The sequence below is a fragment of the Eupeodes corollae genome, chromosome 2 (assembly GCF_945859685.1).
Source record: "Eupeodes corollae chromosome 2, idEupCoro1.1, whole genome shotgun sequence".
Taxonomy (NCBI): Eukaryota; Metazoa; Arthropoda; class Insecta; order Diptera; family Syrphidae; genus Eupeodes; species Eupeodes corollae.
This window is the reverse complement of record NC_079148.1, coordinates 109,760,908-109,780,656: the sequence shown is the minus strand read 5'-3', so window position 1 is coordinate 109,780,656 and position 19,749 is coordinate 109,760,908. Positions and strand designations below refer to the sequence as shown.

At 32.7% G+C, this 19,749-nt stretch overlaps 1 protein-coding gene across 1 annotated transcript; it reads right to left on the bottom strand.

The window, feature by feature from the left end:
* Positions 1 to 8,867: 8,867 nt before the first annotated feature.
* LOC129946838 (cuticle protein 16.5-like) lies at positions 8,868 to 9,535 on the bottom strand. Its single transcript, XM_056057195.1, has 2 exons — positions 9,381 to 9,535; positions 8,868 to 9,317 (listed from the first exon to the last, which is right to left on the bottom strand). Exons 1-2 carry the CDS (start codon positions 9,390 to 9,392, stop codon positions 8,913 to 8,915), a joined length of 417 nt encoding a protein of 138 aa, XP_055913170.1. The 5' UTR covers positions 9,393 to 9,535; the 3' UTR covers positions 8,868 to 8,912.
* Between the last annotated feature and the right edge of the window lie 10,214 nt (positions 9,536 to 19,749).

Here is a 19,749-nt window from a genome sequence, read left to right as displayed (position 1 = left end):
ATTTTAGTATTTGCTTACGTATCCCTTTAAATTTTTCTCGTACTTATAGTAGAAAAAGTATACAAGTTAAGGGAAGTTACGACAAGCGGCATGGGTATTGGATTGACATTTGGGTGTGTTATTGTAAGGTTTTGCCTTGTCAGTTTGTAAAGTACTTATGAATACTGCCTCTTAAGATAAATAGCTAAATAGAGATAATAATTGAATAAGCAATTGAGGGAAAGAGGAATATTTTGATGAAACAGAAGCGATCTTTCTATAAGCAATCTGCAACTAAAAAAAACTTAATGTTTATAATATTTTCACTATTAATAAGACTAGTTTACCTTAATAATAAATATTTCTTTCAACTTCTGAAAATGGCGCAAATACTTTTCCCACTATATTCTGAAGAAAACGTATGCGTCACATATCTAGAATTTAACTACATAATGGCTTTCTCGGACAGTTGGGTTTCCGAAAAATAAAAACCCACGAAATAACTCCCGAACAAAATATGAAACAACTCCTGAGAAATTGTATAGTAATGTGGATTTAAGTTTTTGGGGACTAAGAATATGTATCCAAATTCGACTATGAAATTCAGGAAGTGCAATAAGGCTTAGTAGTTTCTCTTATTTAACTTTAACAAGGTAAAATAAGTCCAAATTATTTTTTATTTCACTTTTAACAGTTTGGTTTGTGCACAGCATAACAGCGAATTATAGAATTTGGGGGTAGGTGCGAGGTTGGGTGCATACGAAATTTAATTTACATTTTAAGAACCCAAAATAAAAACATAATATATGATGTTTTAGTCACTGTAATGCTGAGTGTTTTGCCTTTGGTGAAATAAGCTGGTCTTATATCTCAAAACAATTTGGCCTTATTTCACTCTGTCAAACCACCAACTGACCAACTTTCTAAAATGTGCGTTATTTCACTTTTGTAAAGTGTAGTTAGGTTTATTTTTTTAAGTTCAGCCGGCAGGCAGCGCGTTTGGTGTAGTGCATTACCGGAGGTCGAAACGTTCGACGTGACTGTCCCTTCTGGCTGAAAATATTTAAAGGAATTGTCTTAAAAATGTCACTATTCTACAAAAAATATTACGGTACGTACACATGACGCTATTTTGCACAACATGTTATCGAAAAATAGAATCGGTACTTCTTATGAGAAGAGAAATAAAAACCTGCTAAAAATGATACCAAACATTTGATTTCGACTTTATTATCTCGGAAAAAAAAGATATTTAATGATATTTTATTATATGCAAAATAATGTTTTTTTTTTATAAAATCCAATTGACAACTTTTTTGTACGATAAACAAAAACCTACAAAAACAAAAAAAAAAAAACGATTATAAGAAATTGTTTTTATTTTTACGACTTAAGTGTTATAAGAACAAGTAGTACCCGTGGCGTGGTGGTAAGTGCTTTGGACTGCCATGCCAGCGGACTTGTGTTCAATCCCTGCCTTTGCCATCTAATGTTTTTGTTACGCGTATTGCCTCCTGCAAAAATTGATCAATGCTCCAAAAGTAATTCTTGTCATGAAAAGTGCTTCCTCAAATTAGCCGTTCCCTCCCCGGCAACATTACTCACACACAGAAATGGTTGAGAGTTGTAAGTCACTAAGCCCTAGTTCTCAATTGACTGATGCGCCACCTAGTTTGTTAACATCCCATAGGAAGTAATTGTAATCGGTCCGATTAGTCAAATTGAAAATTTTGACATTTCTCGACCAAGGTCCCGAGAGTTTAAAAAAAGGTGCAAATTTTGGTTAAACCTAAATATCTCACGAACCAATATTGTTAGTTACTTGGATTAAATTTTATATTATATATTGTAACGTGATACCAAACAAGTATATATATTTTTTAAAATCCAATTTTTTTATAGATCAAAAAAACTGAACAAAAATTTGTCAACTCGAAAAATGTATAAACTAAAAATAAATTCATTTGCAAAACAATTTTGTGCAGCGAAAAGTAGCGTTTTTTAAAATCTCGTAAAATTTTGAGAAAAATCTAATTGACACTTTTTTTATAAAAAATAAAAACCTAAAAAAAACATTACACAAAGTTGGTAAACATTGAATTTCGACTCAAATATCTTTTTAAAAATTTGAATTGGAAAAAACTTTTGTACAAAAAATATAAAACTAACCAAAAAAAATTATAAAAGTAGGTAAAAATTTATGTGGAATTAAATATTTTTTTTTAAACTTTGAGATATTAGCTTTAAACTACTTTTAGCTCTTTTGAGAAAAATCTACTTAACTGACAGTTTTTTTTTTACAAAAATGAAAAACCTAAAAAAAACAATACTAAGACTTGGTAAAAATTTACTTTCGAATCAAAAAGCTTTTCAAAAATTAAAAATATTGTCTTCAAACTTATAGAAAACATAGAAAACATTGTTTTCGTTATTCAGTAGTTTTTTTTTAATCAAAATCCACCAGCTTTTAAAAATATCGACACACGGGCACAAATTTACACATTTATCTTAGTTTTATAAGAAACAATAACCTGGTGAATGTAATCCTGCAAAAATACCGAGACCTTTAATGTACTCGTGTTGATATGCTTTTGCATAACGGTTTTGGATGAAGTGAAAACTCATCCAATATTTCTTTGATTTCCTTATTCGTCAAAACAATAAAATCTACCTGAAGCTAGGATTCACTAATGTAGATGGCTACAATATCACCACCGATTAAAATCACAGCCTATACGGAACTAGGATTTAAATGTCCTTTCCAAGCAATACAAATACTCCCACACAAAATTGTCTCACTGATTTGTCATTAATCATCATTCAGTTACAAAGCTCATTAAATTTGTATGGAAAGATAAGACTCCTAAAGCAATTCACACTTCCGTACTGCCGGTCTATACATTTCCCATCTGGAATATCGATATCCTAATAGAATAAGTCAAAGCAACAAATCATCTCCATATCACTCTCATTTAGGGTCTTGCAGGTTAAAATCTACCACATTATCCCAACGAGAATATGTGCAAAGTAAATTACAATCACAACATCTTCGCCCTTCGTTGCGTCTCGTCGTCTTATTGTAGGAATTTCTGAAAAAACATTTAACAACACACACACAATTGTTCCCGATGATGCTGAAGAAATTCGGGTTAACCAAATACGTCGCCATATACCACTCTCTCCCTAATTTGACATATTGTCGAGATGCTGTAGCTGTCAAATGCAATCAAAACTCCTCATCAATGAACTTCTTCAATATGTGTATGTGGTCTTATATCCGAATGAAGGTTTTTTATTCTCCATTCCTCGTTGGTTGTTCATCATCTCCAAACTCCCATCCCGCATTTAGTCGAATAAGAAAATAGTTGACTTTTCATAAACAAACAAACAAAAAAATCCAAAGATTCCAACAACTAATAGACAAAGATTGTTAAAAGGAGGTTTATTTGTGTCGAGCATAACGAGCGACTCAGTAGTCGAAGAGGAAAATAATTCCATAGCCAAGCAGACAGTCGAGCTACCAACAAGCTGCGTCATCTCAAACAGTAGCTGAAGCTGAAGCATTTAGCTGTGCCTGGATAACGAAAACGACGTAGACGTAGACATGTGTTTCATGTGCACTATGCACCATGGTTCCATTTGTGAAAGATATGACTGTCAAAATACTTCTGTCAAATATTTAGTTCGTTTTCGTTGAGATTGCCTTGCCATAAGCCTAGCCAATTTTGTGTGCGGGTATATGATATGAGCTTTAGCATATGTTTCGGTCAGCCTACATAAAATCCAAACTGACATTTATAGCATTCAACACTTTGTTGAGCAACCAAATAGTGCGAACGATTAAAAAGGTGGGAAAGCTGTCAAAACTTCACGCGTTGTACATAAATTAACAGCTCCTAATAAAATCTACATAATTTGCTGTTATACTTGTTGCCTTCAATCAAAAAAAATATTTTTTTTCCCTCTCGTTATACCAACAGCCTATAGCCTATAGCCTATAGATACAGACTAAGAATATGTATTTTTAATTTGATCTTCCATGTACATCTCAATTCCAAGTGCTTGATGCTTGTTGATTGGAATAACAATAAAAGATAGAAAAATAGAAAATGAGATCGAAAATAACATTAAAATCCTGCTACGCGGTGCTAGAGTGATGATGATGGCGATGATTAGCACGAATGTTGGAAACAAATTATGATGATGTCGGTGCGTATGATGGAAACAATTTGGTTTGATAAAATTAATACTGCTGCTGATCTGTAGACACTAGGACTAGACTCTTGAACTTTCTGCATTAAAAAAGTATACATAAGTGAATTTTAACAGTGCCGTATTTATAGAGAGAAAAGAGGTTTGGATGCGACTCATAATAACTTCCAATCCCCTCTGTCGATTTGTCTTTCCTTAAAAAGTTTAGTAGACTTTCGTGTTTTGTTAAAAAAGTTAGTAGCTGAATTATTCTTATAAACAACAATATTTTACATATAATGAAATAGTTTAAGTTCAAAATCAATTTTTGTCAACGGGATTTATTAGTCGAAAACCAGTTTTTATCAATTTTAGTAGAATTTCTTAAAAGTTTGTATTTCTTATGTAAAGAAATTATTTTGAAGTCAATATCTTCGATTATTCACGAAATATCGAGAAACGAACTTAAATTTTCACCAATTTTACGTATTATTTTTTGAAGATTTTAGTTTTTATGAAAAAACTGATTGTTGACGCCAATACCGTAAATTTTAGAAAATATATTTGAGTCGAAAGTAATCTTTTACCAATTATTTCTATTTTTCTCAAAACTTCACTGAATGTTGAAAACAATATTTTGTATAAGATAAAATTAGTTTGAAGCCAAAATTTCTAGTTTTTGAACAGATATTTGAGTCGAAAATCACTTTTTGCCAACTTTTAATAATGTTTTTTATGTTTTTATAAAAAAAACTGTGAATTCATCTTTTCTCAAAATTTTGCCAGATTTTAAAAACTTTATGTTATGATTTATGAAATAATTTTGGTGGCAAATATTTTTTTTTGATTTAAAAAAACCTTTGATAGGAATTTTTCCAAACATATTCTTGTTTGGTAGCATGTTACAATATTTAATTTGAAATTTAATTCAAGTCTCTAGTGTTATTGGTTCGTGAGATATTTTGGGTTAGCCGACATTTTCACCTTTCTTTAAATTGCTGCTCAAAAACCAAATACTCAATTTGTTTGAATTTATTTAAAGTCGATATCTTTACTGGTTCTTGAGCTATGGACGACGAAAAAAACGACGTTAACGTACGGACGTACGTACACAAGAACGCACAGAAATCTCTCAAAAAATCTTTTAAATCAACTCTACTGACCTTGAAACGTCGAGAAGTGTCAGAAATGAATTTCCAATTCGTCAAATCGGACCGATTATATAAACATCACATGGTAAGTTAAAAACAAATCCCCAGCAAATGTGATTGACGGCAGAGCTGTGAAATTTCAAGAAACTATACTATATGGTACTGTAACTGGTTCTTGGAGATAAATATCATTTTTGGGAGATATTTGTTCATTCGCATCCTAATCATGATCATTACCTAGGGAGCTAAATGTAGTCACAGAGATTTCGACTTTTAAACTTCAAGTCGAAAAAATTGTTGAGACAGCCAAATATTTTATACAAAAAGTCGGACTTTTTAAACGCAATCGACAATATTTTCGTAAAGTAACTAATTATTCTATGAAGAATAATTGACCTATTTGTCTTAGACATAAAATAAGTTTATAAATACTTTGGAAATTGGCTTCGATAGCCTAAGCCGTAGCCTAGCTGACAAAAATGACTTTTTATGAGTAAGCATTGATAAAAAATTGTGTTTAAAAATTAGAACCCATCATGGATTCAGACTAGATAAAATAGCTTCCCTTATGTCACCATATTTTACTTAAGGTAAAAATTCAAAAGAAAATGGGCATTTTTGACTACATACTTCCCACAACTAAAATGTATTTTTCTGTAAAGCGTATAGCTTATAGCCCTTGTACAAACATAACACAACAGGCCTTGTATTGACACAAAGCTCTTAAGAAAGGGGCATTAGCAGTTTATTACAAAAAAATTCTTACTTTTAACAATTTATAATTGGTTTTTTTTTTAAAGATATAAAATATAAAATAAAACAAGTACATATGTTTAATGGTATAAAATTAAGAAAAGAAAAAAAGGGATGATGATTTATGTATTCTCCGTTATTATAAGCATTCTGTAGTGGCAGATAGCTCTGACAAATTTGACAAGGTTCACCCAATCTGATCCATTTGAAATTTTAGTCGTTTCCATACTGATAGGGATGTTTTACCAAAGCATACTCTTCTTTGCTGGTTAAAATTTGGACACACACTGATTAAATGAATGCAACCTTCTTTAGCTCTCAAGTTACATAAATTGCAAAATTTGTCAAAGCTTCCGTTGTAAATTTAATTGTAGAAGCTTGCATCTTGATTTAAAAATTAGGGAAATATCTTAATAGGGGAAAGAATCTTGGAAGTAGTTCTTGTCACACAAGTTATAATTAAGCTGGCTATAGAGTAATCTGCTCTTCGATTGAAGGGCACTTTCAATCATCTGATTTAGGTTAGTTTCTTCAAATTTTTGGATAAATTCGTAGAACTTCGCTTTCATCTGCACAATATTGTTAGGATTGGTCTGCACAACTTCTCCACAGGATCCAGAAATGTTTTCCCATGTCCTCATCTACCAGTCCTTATTCCGAATTTCGTAGAGCATCATTATCTTACATAACCGAGTTTCCCGTAGACTAAATACTTTCATTGAATAATCAGCCTGTAACTTTAGACTTAAAATAAAAAGTTTTGCAGGCCTATTTCCAAATTAATTGAATAGTTTAGTATGCTGTTAAGGGAATATTGAATATTTGTTTAAAGAAATTTTTCAATTTCTTCGTATTCTTGAACACCCCATATTTGTGCCGCATAACAAAGCGAAGATTTCACGACTGCATTGAAAATATTATATTTTGTTGAAAGTTTTATGTGATCGTTAAAGAAAATCTTTTTCCAAGTAACATTAATTAAGCTTTGTGAAGTTTTTGCTTTTTCTACAAGGTGCTTCCTATAATCCAGGGTTATATTTGGTAAAACTCCCGAATACTTGTATTCTTTCGATATTTCTTAATGACTTCCATTAAGTATCCAGGTATTCCTAACTTCATTCCGATTGGATCGTGAAAGGACCATTACTTTCGTTTTGTTTGTGTTGATGACTAGACCCCATTTGAAACAATAGTCCGGTAGACGATTTACCATCAATTGCAGGGTGTTTGCTGATTCCAATAAATAAAATAAATAAAAGATTAGCGTTTGTACGTCCGTTCGCGAAGTTCTTTTCGACGTCCATAGCTCAAAAACCAGTATAGATATCGACTTCAAATACATTTTTTTATATTGATACGAGTAATAATGCAGAAAGATGCAGAAAGGAGTCTGAAAAAAATTGAGTGGTGGTATTTTCACCATAACAATTTTAAAAAGGTGAAAATTTTAGTTAACCCAAAATATCTCACGAACCAAAAAGACTAAATTTTAAATTATATATATTGCAACGTGATACCAAACTTGCCCATTTTTAATAAATCAAAAAAACGATATTTTACGACCAAAAAAGGATATTATCTTAAAACGCAAAACAATTTTGTGCAACGAAATATGTCGTTTTTGACATCTGTTTTTTTCAATAAATTGTATACAGTTTTTGTTATAAGAAATTAGAAACCTAAGAAAAAACATTACTAAAAGTTGGTAAAAATTGATTTTCGACTTAAATATCTTTTCAAAAATGTGAGATTATGGCTTTAAACTAATTTTATATTATAAGAAATTTTATTGTTCTCAATATTAGGTTCATATTTGAGAAAAATCGAATCGACAGTTTTTTTACAAAAAATAATAACCTAAAAACAATATTAAAACTTGGTAAAAATTTACTTGCGGTTCATGTCATGTTTTCAAAAATTAAAATATTGGCTTTAAACCAATTTTATCACACAGATATTTTTCGATTGTTTTCGACACTCAGTAAATTTTTTATAAAAATCCAATAGCACGAACATTTGGTAAAAATTGATGTTCGGTTCTTGATATCTTGTAAACAATATAAGTTATTGACTTCAAATTAAAATCATTCATTAAGAAATGCTACAAAATTTTGTAAAAATTGGTTTTCGGCTAAAAATCCCTAAATCTAGATTTTAAAATCAAACTATTTAATTACGAGTATATGCAAAATATTATTGGTAACTTAAAATTTGTAAGAATAAAAGTTACAACATTTAACAAAACACGAAAAGCTACAAACTTTTAAGCAAAACGGAATTTGTGGGTCGCATCCCAGCCTCTTTTTAACTTATTGATTTTAAACAAATTCTTTCTTATCTTACAACTTTTGCAGTTCAAAGTCCGAGCAACGTCAACTGGGTCATGCAATTCTTACTTTTGATAGTCAGCGTCCATCCATGTACATTTTTAGTAACAAATAGTATAGCCGCGGAGTAATGGTTATCCTGTAGGACGGTAATAACAGCAGGCTCATAACCCCCGTTCGACCCCTAAAGCTTTTTTTCACGGGTACTGCCTCTTGCAAGGAATTGACAAATCCTCCAAAAATACCTAATTCTTGTCATAAAAAGTGATTTCTTAAATTATCAGTTCGTACATGACTCTCACTTAGGAATGGTTGAGAGTTGTAAGTCCCTAGGCTCTGGTTCTCTACGAGCTATTGCGCCACGTTATTTATTGAATTAAAAATATATACTGCAATATTAAACTGGACTGTGAAAGCACAAGAAAGATATTTTAAATGTTGATGTAGAATAAAATAAAAGCCTCTCTTTTTGTTACATTTAAAAAACCAATAAATTAACTTTTATTTAAATTTACTTTAAAAGAGTTGATGCGTAAGCATGGCCAGCATATGCTGGATGCGATGCATAGGCAGCTGGGAAAGCGTAACCAGCTGAGTGGTGAGCAGGATAAGCAGCATAGGCAGCTGGTGACGCAGCGTATAGACCGGGAGCGGTAGCGTATGCAGCTTGACCTGGGGCAGCTGCGTAAGCTGCTGGTGAAGCATAAGCAGCAGAAGCATATTGGTAAGCAGGATAAGCTACAGAGTGATCGATTTGGTGAGCATTGTAGCTGGAAGCGTATGGTGCAACGTAGGGAGCACTATATCCAATTGGGGCAGCATAAGCTGCTGCATGATGAGCGCTGTATGCAGCTAAAGGTGAATATCCAGGAGCAGCAACGGTAGATGCAATCACAGCCATTAAACAAAGAGTGGTCTAAAAAAACAACAAAGACGAACGTTTTATAAAATGTTGGTTTTGATATAAATGAATACTTACAAATTTGAACATTTTGATTTTGAGTTTTCGTGTTTATTTTGTGCTATGTTAATCTAGGAACTGCTTCTCGGATGAAGTGAATGTGAGATGTGACTGTCAACTGTGATGCGAATAACTTTTATATCAAAATAAAACCTAAATTAATTCATTAATCAGCTGTTGAGCTAACCATGAGTTGATGTATGTAGAGCTCAATTAATTTTAGTCACATATTCCTCATCGGGTATACTTTCGATTAAGTGATGTGCTCCGTCTGAATGGCGTGGCGGTGCATAATGAGTGGGTGTTCACTTGGTTACATTACCACATTGCGTTTAATTTGATACCGATCGGTGGAATAAATAAGTCGAATACGATTATATGCTGAGATGTTACGACTTCCGAACGAGACAGAATTCTATACCGCCGGTGTAACCAGCTGACTATCTGGCTGGCTAGTACAGTTTATGTAATTTCGTTTAATTCATTATTGTTTTGTAACTGTTGTTTGGTGTACATATGATTAAATAATAAAATACAAGAATTTCACTTGTGTGACTCTTTATATGCAAACATTAATATAGCATGATACATTAGTAATTGTAAGTACTATAAAATAATCACACCTTTTTAGCTTGTCAAGCAATATGCTTACAGAGGTTACAATAGAATATATTACAAAGGTTTTGGAAATGTTTTGATACAAAATATTATACAGGGTGGTCCTATGTGGTGCTTTATTTTTAAATCTTTATTTTGTCAGTGACAACTTTTTTGGCTGGGAATCTTGACAGAAAGTGGAGAATGTATCTCCGCAGAACGATAGTTCGTAATGAAGCTTTAATAGAGTTAGAGGTTGGATTATGTCATGTAGTCATACAATTAGAAACATTACTTTTTTGGGTACAATTTGGACAGACAGTAATGGGTTATCCATTTTGCGGTTTCAAAAGTATAGCGCTGGACATCTGTCGAACTTAGTTGTTAAACCAATTTTCATTTACAGTTGAAAGTCTGACATTTCCGAAAAAAGGATCGCACAACGCATACAAATTGTTGAAACCTACTACAAACAGTCACATATCGTGCTTTAAGAGGAGATTATGCGGTTAACATAATCGTCGGCAAAATGTGTGAAGAAATTTGAAGAGACTGGATTGCTGTAACCAATACAGTCTCTGTAAGACTTGTGCATCATAGTTTCGCTCGTAACACTGATCGCTACTGTTAGTGAAAGTGTTGCCGAAGATCCGAATGATTTCTTCGTTTCCTTGTCATTCTCAGAAATTAGGACTGTCTTACGGCACATTATGACGTATTTTACACCTACATCCATATAAACTCCAACTCAAAAACAACTGAAGTCACCTTCTTAAGTAATTAAAGAGAAGCCATTAAATAAAATTAAATGGTGCAACAGTAAGTTCAGGACCAAAGTTTTAAGCTGAATAGCATGACAAGAATTACTCTTAGAGGATTTGTAAACTCCTCGCATGAGGCAGTACCCGTGAAAAAAACTTTAGATATCACAGACAGAGATTGAAGCCAAGACTTCTGGCACGACAGTCCAGCGTACTAACCATCATGCCAAGGGTACTACGAAGACAGGCCATTACATCCACAAAAAGTCACTATTAGGTGCTCTCTTTGGTCCGGAGTTGAGATTGGACCTTACCTTTTCAAAAATGACGATGGAACTACTGTCACCGTCAATTGGGAGCGTCAGGTCATATGATAACCGTCTTTTTACGATTAGGAGAATATGTGGTTTCAACAAGACAGTGAGACATTCCACATAACTCGAGAGAATATGGCTTTCTTGTCGTGACGATATCAACGGGCCACCAAGATTATGCGCTTTGTCACCGCTTGACCTTTTTTTGTGGGGCTACACGAAAGACCGTCTTTATGAAGATAAACATTTTACATTCGTCAAATTATGGCTGAGATACTGCCCAATATGTTACAAAAAGTGGTCGAAAATTACCTCCAAAGAATCGATGCTTGCAGGTATTCATTTAATTGATGTATTGTTTCACACATAATGTCAACATTGATACTTTATAATAAAAGAAAAATATCATAAAAAAATATTGTATATGTGTTTTTTATTACATTTACTTTTAAAACCGAAAAATGGATAACCCTGTATTTACTGTACCATATTGTTCTTTTGAATATTTCATATACATTTTAAAAGGGTCAATTAAGTTTATTTTCACTTGATGTAAGACTTTATAAACAAATATACATATAACCGGAAATCCAGAGACTAGAGCCTAATTTTTATTTCAAATAGCCACAAAATAAAACTAATTGCCAGCCTCCTATCCGATTACGTATACGTATTTAAATTGACCGTAAAACCGGAATAAAACAAAAGTACTTTGACGTTCGACCCAAAATGAATTCATGCATATAAACAAAGTGTATGTTGCCATAGTAAATATAAAATACAAGTAATACGATCGCACCAAATCGATACATCATTATAATAAAATTGACCAAATGACCGGACGGGTCCTTCAAATATTATATTCATCCATCCCAATAATTGCGGCCACTCAAGAAGGTTCCTATCTTATGTTCTATTTGGAGGAAACAAGGGCTTCGTTTTGTTCGATAGCAATTATAGTTTTTTTTACGAAGTGCCTGTCGCCCATGTGTCTAGCGAGAAATCTTACCAGTTTTGAACCTATGTATATACGACGATATTTTTTAGCCACTTGACTCTGACTATAACAACAACAAAAAAAGAACATAAACTCTGCGCGGCGCGTCGTCATCATGAAGTGCATTACAATTTTTAAATATGATTGCATATAATTTTGATCCCTATTCACTTAAGAACTCTTAAAAGTTCTCAATAAAACACTGCCTTTACATTTCTTCAATATTTATATAATACTTCAATTAACGATTCACTTTTCTTATATTTGAATCCTGAGACCACCCAATTAAAATGAAATTAATGAAGAATTACACACTAAGGCAAAAAATGTATAGAAAATTTAAAAATCCGTGAAAAATCCTACACTGAACCTGGAAGATCTATAATCCTGATTTGGATGCTCCGAACTCTGATATTTCTGAATCTGGGAAGAAGATCAACTTCTCCCCCAATTCCCATCAGTTGGCCATGTACCATGAACCTATTTGCTACAATAATTCGATGAGGGAACAATGCGAAAATTTCCTGAAGGTTATTTTTTTTTTTTTTGAAAATGAGAAACAGTTTCTCATGTATGCTACCCTTATCAAGAGCAAAGCCTACCTATACATAAAGGTTATGTAGGCCCTTGTTCTTTTATTGTTCATTGCAAAATGGCATTAAGTTATTCCGTGCAATTGCTATTGTTGCACTTTTCTTTTGCGATTTGGGATTCTTTGTTTTGCCAACTGTCAATTGTGCAATCATTCTAGCTAGCTTTGAAAAATAAAGGGCTGTTAGAGAGGGAGAAAATTAAAAAAAAAAGAAAAGATGATCCGGTTTTTAGTGGGATTTCAGATTAATTTTCTTCGTTTTTTGTCCGTACATATACAGAACTAGATGTATCTTTAATCTTGTGGTGCTGTTACTTTTTCGTACTTCATATGATGAGCTCCATATGCTGGGATTAGGCACTATTTTTTGTCCGAAGTCACATCGATTTTGAAGCTCCATATACTGATGATAAGCGTGAAAATGAGAATTTATAGATGTTTAAAAAAATACTAACTAAATTTGCTGATCCTGAAATTGTATATGAGACTTGTGGTTTGATAAATAGGGACTTTGGAATTTTTCATATAAAAGCATCATAACCTTTCCCTGAGATCTTCAGAAAAATGATTTTTTCTCATGAATCTTAAAAAATTATTGAGTCTTATGATACCTAGTTTTTGAATGATTTCTTAACAGTTACAGGTGAAATTAAAAAATGTTTTATACACGATTGATCTTTAAAAAGGATTTATTTTAGGAACGGTGGGAGTTTTTGAACTCTTTTCGAAGCTCAAAAGACAATTCCCCCTTCGAATAAGGTACTATTATGTGTTTTTTATTTAAACCGTGATGACACAGATTCTATAATTTTGTCATTTAGTTATTATAGGATTCGCCCCTTAGATCAAAATCATTATGGTTTCATGCAGTCTCAGAACATGTATATCTCCACATAGTTTCATAGCTGCAACAGTATCAAATCCAAAAACATCCAAGAAGAAGATTTGAGATCACATTGGATAGTTTATTTCTATGTCTATCTATGTATAATAACATTTTATAGCCGCAAGGGTGTCTCGGGACAAAAATACGGACAGCCAGACTAAATCGCTCAAGGCTCATCACTCCCTTTTTTTATTTTTTTTTATTCGTTCTTAATGCTCTTTTTCTTTTTGATATACATACATAGTTTTTCTTTCCTTTTTTTGGATGGATTCATTATTCGTCCTCGTTCTCGTGATGATGATGTCCTATATTTACCATCATCGTATAGTGATGTGATAATTTCATAGACACATTATACAGGTATGGGTGGTCATGGATTTTCAAAATGTGGATTAATTTTATATCTCTATTGAAATTCAAACACGTGTATCTGGATTGAAAGATACGAGCACAGAGAGAGACGCTGAAAAAACATCACCACATAACGTCAGATTGAACAATGGAACATTTATATGTAGAAAAAAATTCAGCATTGTCATGATGGGGTAAGATTGTTGTTTTTATATAAAAAGAGACGTTGCCAACGATGTTTTTATTTTACTTTAAGACGACATTTTAAATAAAAACAAATTGTTAATTGTTATAAAAAGAAACAGATTATTTAGCTATTTAGGTTCACTTTGGCTTAAAGAATTTTGTCGACAAATGTATGTTACAGTGTTGCAGATGTATAGGGTGTTTTTTAGGTGCATGCGAAGTTGATATCTATTGTTTGACAGTTGGGAAAGTTAAACTGTGTTGAAATTTCTGCTCAGCAAGGTTTTTGGCAGTTAATCATTACTCGTAATATTTGGAGTGAATACAATCCCCAAAAAAATTAAAGAATCACCTTCCATTCTGTAAAATTTAATGTTTAGACGATTTACACGCTGAGCATTATACCGGTTTGTATTTTTGGACATTTAAAAAGACCTACCGATTAGGTGAATCATTTTAAGCGCTATCGAGCCATGCGGACTGATCAATAGTATTTAAAAAAAAATTCATAGCTTAACGTTTGAACGATGACATTTTCTGTGAAACACTACATCATTTAAAAGACTTTTGAGGTAATTTTCTACCACTTTATGACATTTATTTGGTGGTATCTTAGCCATAACTTGAAAAATGTCGGTTTTTAAGTGCTCAACAGTTAAAAGGTTTATCTAAATAAACATGGTCTTTCGCGTACCAGCAAAACACAAAAAAGTATCGGATAACCTTTGAGGCCAGTTGATAACGTTACGACAAGAAACTACGCGGCCAGGAAATGTCTCTTGTAATACAGCTATATTTGCTCGAGTTGTGCGGCATGTGGCACCGTCTTGTTGAAACCACATATTATATACAAGTCGTATTCTTCTAGATCAGGCCAGAAAAGTCGTTTATAATATGAACATAATGCTCCGAATTGACGGTGACAGTCGTTCCATTGTTGTTTTCGAAGAAGAAATTAGCTCAGCTGTGGAACAAGGAGCATACCAAATAGTGATGCTAGTGATGTTTGGCCAGAATCACCATTTTTGTAGTAAGTTTGATCAATGTTCGTAAATGTCAGACTTTCAATTAAAAAAAACAGTTTGACAACTTAGTTCGACAGACAGTCGAGTTCCATCTTTTAAAACCAAAAAATGGATTACCCGTTATAACATAAAATTTAATTCAAGTCACTAGCGTTATTGGAGAGATATTTTAACTGAACGTACGAACTCGCCCGCACACAGATATCTCTCTAAAAAATCTTTTATTTAAATTCTAGGTACCTTGAAACGTCATGAAATGTCAATATTTTCAATTCGACAACTCGAACCGATAACAATTGCCTCCTGTTTGAAGTTGTTGAGTCATTATTTTACTCTTGAGCTGTACGTTGAAAAATATGTAAAACTCACTTGCGGAGTGAGTACGTTTTTTGTAAAGAAATGTTGATCGAACTGAAGCAGACCCGCTTAAGCCGTACACAAGCTTGTGCAAAAAGTTCTTGAGACTGTAAGGCTGGCTAGTGGACAATACTCATGGTTCCTCTCAACGTACGGTATGCCCATACAAAAATGTGACTGATGTACAACGGAACTCTCTTGACCCCTTAACCCAAGAAACGTCCACTGTGGTAAATCAAAAACATTTATACAATTTCAAAAAGCTAAATTTTATTACATAGTGTCGATGCTAAGAGATATTTGATACTTAAATTCCACTATTAAAGTAATACCATTAAACATCGACTAAAATTTTACTTAAACTTTTATGTGCGTATCTACGTGACATGAATGAATGTACCTATATAAGATATACTAATTTGTAAAACACCGAAATTAAAACTTTCTAAATACTCCACATTTCTATAAAAACACATAACAAAACAAAAAGAAAAATCATTATGCCAGCACAAAACTTCTTCTATCACTTCAAATGAGGAAGTTAGACATCACGCATAAGTCACAGTGATCCAATTCCTAATGCATTCATGCCTGTCAACTGACCTGTCAGTTGGTGTTAAGCACATGTTCAATTAGTGCCTTGACATTCAATGTCGGCCTTGATTGATGGCGTCTAATACTTTAGCGCTGCGTATATACTCGAATACATATTGAGGAGTATAGGTATCATCGTTTCAAACACACTCTTTTAAAAGCAACAAGAAAGCCAATTTAGCTGCTGGGCTTGGGAGTTTGTAGAGTAGACAGAAAAGATATGGCAAAACTCAATCTACAATTGCAGTTACATCTTTGTATATAAAGCCTATAGCACTATCAGCTTGGATTTTTACGGGTCGGCACATAGTGAGCTGCGGCGACATAAGGTGCTGCTTTTTATATAAAGCTACCTTGAGACTACCGCGAGCGAACGTAAAACAAAATCAGCTCCATGATAATACCAAAGATTTTATATAAAAGGTTATATTAGTCAATGATATTTTTCTGTCGTTTAATAATGGAAAGTTCCTGTTCAATAAGTTGCACTTGCAAATCCATACATTTTATAAACTTGCAAGAAGTTCTTTTTTGTTTCCATTCAAAGAAGAAAAAAAGAAATTAGGAACCACATACCCGCTATAAGACTCTTTGCAACGTCGATGCCAATGATTTAACAAAATTTCGTCACCTAAACTGAACGCCTCTTCTTAAACGGATCTTAACCCTCGTAAATATGATAAATGGTATTCGTATTCAGCAAATTTATCAAAGAAGCATACTTGACACACCTCGCATCATCACAGAAACACCTCATCAACTTATCAACAACACTGTCCGATCCTCGAAAAAATTCTACACTCTTTCGTCTTCTTCTCCTCCTCCGATGAAAGTGAGAAGTCGATACAAAATGATCCTCACCGATGAAGATCACATCCGATGGCTATATGCACAACGTCTTTAGGTCTACCTATATATTGCTATGACGATGCTGGAGACGGTGATAATCAAGCGAGAAGAAGTCATTTTTAGCCTCTTGAATCATTCTTGTCTCGCTTGCTATATAGTTGTGATGCCACCCAGACCCATCAGCACACTCTAGCTCTTGGCTCAAAAAATCAAGTTGAAGCGATGGCATTGTTTGTTAAGGAGTCGTGAAAGTGGCAACAATTTTACGCGTGCCTTCCTCCACCTTCTTGCCTTTGGGTAGAAGTCTTGTATATGTATGGTATATTTTGAAGATGACATCAAGTGGAAGATTGTGAATGGAATGACGAATGAACGAGATGACGAAGTCGATGTGATGATATGTGGCAATTGAGATTCCAAATTAATTTATAAAATATCTTATGCGACTACACGACCGAAAGTCGACACCATTCATACTCAAAGTACGGTTGGAGACGAGTCTTTGAGTTTGGACATTTAAATACATACAATTTAAAAATTCAATACTAAGTAAATCTTCTTCCATCTTAAAATAACTACCTATACCTACGTCACTTCGGTTTCGGTTTATGGTGAAGAAGGTTGAATTATGACTTAGCGGAAGATCCTAAATAGGCGATTTAAAGCTGAGATTTTCATCCAAAAAAAACTAAAAGAAATATTGGAAAGTTGAGGAACCTAGAATATGCATTATTTCCCTTCCTAATGTGTCTGTCATACTCTTTTACTATCAATTTGCTTCAAGGCAAATAAAATACTAATATCATCGTAACTATCAACAAACTATATTAAACCCAACAAACTTTTCAACTTTAAAAATAAATCAAAATTAAACCAAAAAACCAAACAAAAAAAAAGAAACTCTGAAAATAAAATCAAGCAAAGGAAAAATCCATGAGAATTTTATCATGTGCACAAAGTATTTTAAATATTGCCGAAAGTTTTCCCTTAAAATTGAAAATTCAAAAACGATAAGAGAAAAAGAATATTTATGTTTTTTTGAAGGGAATAAATTTATTATAATAAGAAGAAGAACCAACAGGATAAGTTAACTTTTGATCTTACTGAAAGGCATTTTCGTTTGTGAGAGTCTTGGTTCTTATGAATAACCGTGTCCCTTTTGGTAATATTAAAAAAAGAGGTAGTACTCTGTAAAAGATTTCCTGGATTTTCCATATTTCGTAAACAAAATCACAGTCAAAAAAACAGCGAAAAGCAACACAAAAATAAAAAGGGTTACAATATACATAAAGGTAGCCCCATCATATACATATAGACTGGGGGTTCAAAAGGAAATCCTTTTGATGGAAAAATAAAGAAAATAATATTGATTATATATGTAATATTCTATATATGTATGGTTGAAGGTACCTCGACTCTTTCTTCATTTCCATGAAACCCTTTTAGCTGATGGACGGATGGATGGATGATATGATTAGCCTTTGGGCACTTAACTGATGTCCATTTGTTTTCGTTGGAAATATTTTGTTGTATTCAGGTTCGTCGCTGTCCACTTTCCATCACAAGTTCATCGCATTATACTATAGGAGGGGCACCACCAAGGTAAATTGAAATGTTTTCAGTCTGTCACCCACGAATCGGTGCAATTTTCTCCTTGAGGCATATTTCGATTGAACAATATTTACAATCATAACACGCGAGTAATAGTAAAATGAAAATATGAACATAAATACGTATAAATGTTGATGTATGTTTGCCTTCGTTATGTTGGGTTTTAATTTGAAGATTGAAAGACAAGGTTATACTTATAACTCATTATACTAGCATTTTTAAATGGGTTAAACGAGTCTTTGATAACGAGAATTTTTGCATCTTAACTAATGTTTTCTTTCGTAAAATTATTTTACATATTTATTGTAATAATATTTAAAATATTGAATTTAGTGTTTTATAAATAATAATTAAATTTAATATTTATTTAATCACAAAAATGTATCTAATATCGCATTTTTGAAAAATGCTTGGTTAAAATGATTGCCAAGAAGGTGCGACTCAGTATAAAAGTTTATCATTGGTTCACTATGGCGTATGATTATTGTTGTCTTTTGATTTTATTTTATTTATTTACGAACTTTAGACCGATTTAAAAAATCAGAAATGGGTTCGATTTTTGTAATATTATTATCCTTTAAGGACCTTTGTTATATAAACTTCCCATAGGAAGATGTTGTTATCGGTTCGATTTGTCAAATTGAAAATTTTGACATTTCCCTACAGTCGGAATAAATTTCTTTTAGAGATATGTACGTGCGTGCGTGTGTGCGTACGTTCGTACGTCCATACGTTCGGGGAATTTTGTTCGTCGTCCATAGCTCAGTAGAGATATCGACTTCAAATTAATTTTGTTATGTAGATAATAATGCAAGTGCTCTCAAGAAAATAGAATGATTTTTTTACCAAAGCAATTAAAAAAAAAGAGGCTTGGATGCGACCCACACTGTTAACTTCCAATATCGTTTGTTGATTTATCTTGCTTAAAAGGTTTGTAGCATTTTGTATTTTGTTAAAACAAAGTTGTCAGTTGAATTATTTTTAAAAATTTTAAAATTACCAACAATATTTTTCATATCCAGAAACAGCTAAGTTTAAAAATCTAGTATTGTTAAATTAATTTTTAGTCGAAATCAAATTTTTACCAACTTTAGTAGCATTGCTTAAATTTTTATAAATTGGATGATTAAAATTAATTTGAGAGATATCAAGAACAAAACATCAATTTTTACCTAATTTGCGTGATTTTTTTGGAGATTTTATTTTTTTATGAAAAACGGACTGTTGGATTTTTGAATATCGAAACAATATTTTCTGCGAAATAAAA